Source organism: Antrostomus carolinensis, unplaced genomic scaffold (assembly GCF_000700745.2).
Source record: "Antrostomus carolinensis isolate BGI_N321 unplaced genomic scaffold, ASM70074v2 scaffold22584, whole genome shotgun sequence".
NCBI lineage: Eukaryota > Metazoa > Chordata > Aves > Caprimulgiformes > Caprimulgidae > Antrostomus > Antrostomus carolinensis.
The window spans coordinates 59,043-66,074 of record NW_010310394.1 but is presented as its reverse complement, the minus strand read 5'-3'; the positions used below and the strand labels follow the sequence as shown (position 1 = coordinate 66,074).

The 7,032-nt window shown below is 44.9% G+C and overlaps 1 protein-coding gene across 2 annotated transcripts in view; it reads right to left on the bottom strand.

The window, feature by feature from the left end:
- Nucleotides 1–3,663: 3,663 nt before the first annotated feature.
- The window catches only part of CAPZB (capping actin protein of muscle Z-line subunit beta), a 44,776-nt gene continuing 41,407 nt past the window's right edge, over nucleotides 3,664–7,032 (bottom strand). Inside the window, exons 8-9 of one of the 2 annotated variants that reach the window (XM_010166419.1) lie at nucleotides 6,471–6,583; nucleotides 3,664–4,561 (exon numbers count right to left, since the gene is read on the bottom strand). In XM_010166419.1, the coding sequence (XP_010164721.1) occupies nucleotides 6,481–6,583 (103 nt within the window). In that variant the 3' untranslated portion in view covers nucleotides 3,664–4,561; nucleotides 6,471–6,480. The remainder of the gene's footprint in view (nucleotides 4,562–6,470; nucleotides 6,584–7,032) is intronic. The other variant, XM_010166420.1, reaches the window with a different exon arrangement.

Genomic DNA, 7,032 nt, shown 5'->3' with positions numbered 1-7,032 from the left:
CGAAAGGACCTGCCCTGGAGTGAGAACAGGATGCTGCAGACAAGAAAGCTTGTCTTAACGTTGGGCCAACTGGCCCCTCCATCCTGGTGGCTCTTAGAAGAAGAGGACCTGAGCCAGCAGGTGACACATTGTGCTGCTAAGACACTAAGCCCAGCCAGGTGGCAGGGGATGCTGCTGAGACACTTCGTGCCTCTTTGATACCAATGATATATCAGGATAAACAGGGAATTATTTAATACCTCAAAAGGTCGCTTTTCACTGCTCTTACACCCCACAGCTGAGCCCTTCTTCTCTCAAGGCTGATCTGGAGCTTCCTCAGTACTGGCAAACATGAGAAGAGCCTTAAGGGCTGCAGGGAGGGGACAGAGATGACCGACCTGCCACAAACACAAGCACCACTTGTCTCTGTGGGCCTCATGTCTCCACCACTGAGCTCTTTCTGGAAGATACAGCAGTGACTGGAACCTGTTCAGAAGGAAGGAGCAGTGTAACCAAAGTGTTTCGGTCCACAGAGACCTATTTAGTCTATAAAACAAGTCCTTGCCCCATGTGCCTCCTTTGGTTTTATTTTGCTGGTTCATCTGGCAGCTCCTGCCTCTTTCTTAATGCGTCTCATAGTCCCCGTTTCTCAGACTTCTTATTTTTTGCCTCACTCACATTTTAATTGCATGGGCTTCCTGGAGAAAGCTCCATCGCTTTCTGGTGAGCTGCAGAGGCAGTGACCTGGGCAGAAGATGCTGCTGCCTCTCTGGTCTGTCTGGTTTTCAGTCCTGTCCTCTTTTGCTGATGAATTTATCAGGAACTTGATAAATTTATCCCCAATACTGATGACTTTATCCTCTCTCAGGGCCCTGCATGCCAGCATGGTGTTTCCCTGACTGCAGAAGGACAAGAAGTGGTGGTGGTTTTGGGAAAATCCCAAGGAGATGCTTTGGGGCAGGCAGGGGAGAGCGGTGGCGTAGCCACGAGATGGCTGTGTCCATCCCATGTGCTGCGCTTTTCCTGCTGGGGAAAAAGAAAATCAACCAAAAATGTAGCCCTTCAAGAAAAACTAACACAATTTGTCCTTTATAAAGAAGAACTTTCCTTTTCCTGCCGTCACTGTTGGCTCTTTCTGCTCCCCTTGTCTCCCTCTCCAGCTACTTTCCCAATACCCAGCGCTTCCCCACTGCCCACCCAGACAGCACCCCACTCTGGGCCCCTTTTAGCTTTAGCTGCATTATCATTACCTTATGATTTATGACATTTGTCCCTCCCAAGGAAGTCACCCTCCTCCCTGCTTCATCCTGGCACCGAGGAAGCCAAGGCACAGCTCTGTGATTACCCAGCTCAATCCAGACCACACGTGAAATGGGAGTCAGACTACTCAATGCCCATCAAACTGCAACAGCAGATTAATGAAAGCACAAGTTGTGCCAGTATTTGAGCTGACCCATTTGTTTCTGGAAAGAAAAAATACTTTTCAGACTCTTGGAGCCCCTTAAATAAAGCAGGTGGGTTTTTCACTCCATTAATTCACAATCCTTCCCCTCCAGGCTCATGGGCAAGGGGGCTGCTCACCTCTTTCTTCCCTGTCCTTGAGCCAGCAGGATTTCCTCTGCTGTCTCTCTCTAGGAGCTGCAGGAAAACAATTCCTATCCAGTACTAATGTAAACCACCAGCTGATTCCTAACAAGACAGAAAGCACAGCTTCATTACACCTCAATACCTGTTTATTCCAGATAAAGACCCTGGGGCTCAGTTTTATTCAAGGAATAAAAACCTTGGCTGTATTTTGTATTTTATCCTTGGTTCACATTTAACCTAACTCAGCCCTGAAGTGCTGGGGAAGGCACAGCTGGTTTACAGAGAGCTGGATTTCCTAAGCTGACCTAGGGCAGAGGGATAGGATGGGATTTGGCACACGTACCTTGTGGCAACAAAAGTTCATGACACTAGATAACTGCCATGTACCAGCCAGCCAAGAGTTTTTCTTAAAGCCATTAAAACAACCTCTAATATAAGGAAGTAAAAAAATAGATATATTTTATGTTCCAGCAGCCATCTAGGTGGTGGTAGATGGAAATATGTGTTGCAAAGAGGCTCTTGCTGAGGTTATCATCCCTCTGAGCCTGTAATGCAGCCCTGTCCCCAAAAGAGCCTGCAATTTAAGATTTGGCAGAGGCAGAAAAGACACAAACCAGAAACAACTTGTCCCAGACTGAGAATGTAACTCGGTGGTAGGCTGGGGGATGGAGCAGCCAAACCAAAACTGGAGGTTAGTACCCAAACTATCAGGTTCCTCTGCTTTGAGAAGAGAAAGAGGAATAAACTGCTGCTGTAGCTGCCTGGATCCTGCAGCTCGTATCTGGACAACTGCTCTGCAGACAGGGTCTATCCCTGGACACAAGCAGTAAGTGCATCTCTGCACACCCCAAGCCTGTATGTTAAATTTATCTGAGATAAGCCACTTCCATTTTTGGCTCATGTGCTTTGGAGAAGGAAAACAAACCCCCTGAAAACTTTTAGCACGTGCCAATTGGAAACAGGCGAGAGGAACCACAAGTCTCCCCCCTCCTGGGCTAACACGCTATTTCCCAGCTTCAAGAGTTCACGCAAACTTATCTCCAACTTCAAAAAAAATGTTCTCCCTCAGACAAAACCCAGAGACAACGATGACAAAATCTCAACATGTTCGCCCTGGGGAGCCCAGCTTTGAGGAGAGCCCAGCTTTGAGGAGAGCACATGCGTGCCGTTCCCCAGCCTGTGTCCCATATGAGCCACGTTACGGACCAGAGGCCCCCGGGTAAATACTCTGTCACGGGACCATAATCACCTGCAGATGCCTGGATGTGAAACAGGTCACATTAGAAAAGTAAAATTAAGAGTGTGCTAATCAATATTAATGCCAACAGTCTCTATTTGCATAGGTTCACCCAAAGGCTAATTCCAATGGCCAGGAAGAGCCCAGCAGGTTCAATTTCACCAGGATCAAGAGTTTGTTATAATCAAAGCACACGGAAGTAGGCAGCAGACCTGAAGCTGCACATGGGCCCTTGGACCACCAAGGGTTTAAAGAGAAGGAAAGCCTGGATGAGGTTCACAAATCCCACAGGGACCAAGCAGAGAAGGAGCTTTTGAGTAAGTATCAATGGTTGGAACCATCCAACTCAAACTGCCAAGTGAACCAAAACACCTCTGCTCTGCCCACCGGAGAATTTTTAACACATCAGTAAAGCTGGACTAATCCTTCTCCTCTAAATACCTCTGTTCCACGTTTGCTGGATGCCTGAAGCACCAATCCCAGCAGCGGGATGCCAGCATCCTGGTGCCAGGAGCTTGGAAGTACAGCAGGCTGATGAGTAACGAATAACGCTCCACGTGCGAAGAACAGCCGTGTATCACACCCTCTTCAAAACAAACACGTTTCAGCTGATCTGGATGCAAGAGAAAGAAAAAACAAATTTAAAAAAAGCTTTCTTGTTTTTTCTATGGCCACATAATCCAGTGGCTGTTTAGATTATGGATGTGTTTGGTGTTTGCTTTTGTTCTGGAGTACGTGTCTCCCCATCTACACCCAGAGCAAGTGCTTTCAGGCACTATGAAGGAAAGTGTTTACGACACAAACCCCACAGAACGCTGCAGGAAGGAAAGAGAAATAAGGACACCAACCACACACACTACTTCCTGGGATTTTATTTTTATTTTTTTGTTTTAGTCTTTTTTTTTTCTTTTTTTTTTTCTTTTTTTTTTTAAGTATGGAGGCTCAAGTATCAGATGTAGATTCAATTTAAGCTTTACAAAAAAAAAAAACAAAAAAAAAACAAAAAATCAAAACAAAAACCCCTTTTGCATTCCATAAAAATTGACAGAAAAGCGCCTTGGAACCAGGCTATAGAAGAGCAGAACTTTCAGCAGGTCTCCTAATCAAAGTCTCCTTGCAAATCTGGTTTAATCAGTATAGTACAACACTGAGGAACACCCTCTCTTCCCTCCCTCCCACCAGCCATCCCCTGTGCCCAGCCCCCAAACATACGTGGAATAGATTAATTATTTTTTCTTTTTTTCCAGTTCTTCCTCTTTCACACACCACAGTATTTAATAAATTTTTTTGTTTTACATTTTTTACACCAATGTAACAAAAGGCAGGAGGGGGGTGGGGAGGAAAAGACAAACAATGATCCGTGGTTATGCATATAAATGGGGGAGGGTGGAAAAGGCAGGGGGTGGGGGCAGAAAAAAAATACATGGACTTCTACAGAAACGTAGCCTAAGGTCTCAATAGTAAAATGTGGTGCAAAGTAGGCCTCAGAGACTGAAAAAGTTTGTAGAGCTTTATTCATGGGGAGAAGATGGCGTTGCATGGATAGTACTGAATGCAAATTGTGACGTGACGTAACAGAAAAGGGCAAGGGGGGAGGGGGGGGGAATGAGTTTTTCTACGAAAGGAATCTAACGAGTGCATGGCATGTCTTGTTAGCATGGAAGAGGATTTTAACTTTGCTGCTTTCTCTTCAAAGCCTCCACCAGGTCGTTTTTAAGAGCTTCTTGTTTTGATTTGTCTGCAAAAGTCTGCACAGACCTGTGGGGAAGAAGGAAACGTAAGTCAGAGGTGATGTTATCTGAGAGGCGGCGTTTTGAACAGGTCTCCTGGCGTGTGAGTCAGTAGGAAGGAGAAGCACCTCAACCCAGGCTTAGAGGAAACAAAACTCAGCTTGCCTGTTTTAATACGGAAAGCAGAAGGCAAAGTAAACACTTCAGTGAGTATACCAAAGCAAAAAATTCACTCTAGCAAGGATGGCACCAAAAGAAACGCTTCCCCAGAAGTTCCACTCAGCCTCCAGTTGCTGGAGAGAGATTCCCATTTTTTTTTCCATCACAGATTGGAAAAACCCCAGTGTACCACCAGCGAAGGGTGTTAGCGCGCTCGCTCTCCAAACAACCGTAAAGGGAAGGCAGAGAAAATCCAGCCTCTCCCCACCAACATGAAAAGGGCCAGGCTGGGGGAGCTCCTGAACCTTTGTGCAGACTTTTCACCCAGGGTTGAGCAGCCGCATCAAAAAAAAAATCTCCCTCCAGCATATTCACCAGTGGGAAAAGCGGCCAGAGCTTCTCTTCTCAAATTTGCTTTTCTAGTTTGTACCTTACCTAGAGTAATTAGCAAATCAAAGCAGCCAAAGAACAGAGATACTGTCAGTGAGATTATTGCAGGGGTTCCCTTTTGCTAAAAGTTTGGTTATACAAAAAAAAAAGCTCCATCATTTTACATCTTTTCTCACTGCCCTCTGAGACAGCTGCAGAGGAACCTCTCTTTTCAATGGTACAGTAAGAAATCCCCACTTTTTAAAAAGCCCTCTTTAAAGATGATCATTAATAGAATAATAATAATTAGATTTTTCAGGAGCTGCTAACACAGAGAAGTGGTTAGGATTCCGTTTGGTAGGATTTCCCCTCACATAAACCATATTTCACACCCTTTTCAGTACTCATAGCTACCTTATTTTGCCTGGATGCTGTCTCCTGTAAACAAGGCTGCTCTTTGTGTCAGTTACTTTCCTAATATTTTTATAACAGTATTTCCATTCTCTTGTCTCTGGAGACTTCTGCTGCTTTAATAAAAATATATACATTTTATATTTGCATTTGTCACAGGCTAAAGAAGTGGTGCTCAGCCATTATCAACAAACAGTGCATTTTCCCCTTCGTCAGCTTAACGTGTTTAGGACAACATCTGTAACTCATTATGAACTGGAGAGGAAGGTTAAACTGGCTCAGGGTTAGTTACTGTCGTGTGTCCTAGACATTGAGAGCTCCAGAGCAAATGAGAGTATATGAATAAATCCCCTTAGAGGCTGTGCAGAGCACAAGCAAGTGGAGGCTAGAAATGCTTCTGTCGAGCTCGAGCAGGGCTGGATTTCAAGCTCCAAAGAAATTCAAGATACACTAGGCAAATAGGGGATGTGTACATGGGGTCAGCTCACATTTACTCAGAAGTCACAGGAAGTATCAGTCATTTTTATTCAAAATGCCAAAACTTCCAAGATTTCATTCCTTTCTGCAGGGAGGATGCTAAGATCACAGGGAATTTCTTCACTGAAGTGATGCACCACAGCTGTAAAAAACTGATGGTGCACAAGGGACAGAGTCCCAGGGCTTCTGAATCGAATCATTCCAAGCGAACACCACTCTGGGTACGTGACCACATCCTCCTTTCTTGCTCCCAAGCTAGAGTGCAAAGTGGTAAGTCCTGCCACATTTCAGAGTGTGACAGTTCAAATGAGGGGAAGGGCTGGAGTAAGATTTAAAATAAAAATCACAGCATTTAGTTGGCTGTATTAAGAAATAACCCTTGGGTGAAACATGGACCAAACGTCGTTTATCAGTCTGCGGGAGTTAGGGGTTAGTTCTGGTCTCAGTTATCATGCAGAGAGGTCTTGGCTGGGTGAGTCCTGGTTTAGTGCTGGTTGTCACACCTCACAGGCAGAGGGTACCTGGATTGGTTTAGTTATCAGGCTGGATGTAGATCTGGCGCTGGGTCAACACTTGAGAAAGCTCCCTCTGCAACTGCTTATACTTTTGGTTGTCGGGGATAGCATCAATAGATCTACAGAGAGCAGTTCAGAAACGAGGGAAGTAAACAGGGAAAAGAACAGTCAGAAGAACTCAGTAACACAGAGCTGGTATTCTGGAAACCACCAGGAACACGATCAGGAAGAATAAGTGTAAATACATAAGTTAGAAGAAACAGGAAAGAGGCCAGAGAAAAACCAAAGCCAGATGCTCTGTATGTTACCAGTCCTGAGCAGATCATCTCATCGATGCCCAAAGTACCATGACTCAAACTGAGCAATGGGGAGACACAGGAAATAGATTCAATTACCAAAGCTTAAGGCAACGTTCACAAGGAAAAAAACTCTATTACATATTTCCTTTTAATGTTAATAAACGCTTCCTGGCTAAACCTCTGCACACCACAAATGAAAATAAAGGCCTGTTATGAAAGCTGGGGTTTGGAAAAAAACCCAGAACAGCTGCTTTGTCAGATATTGTTGA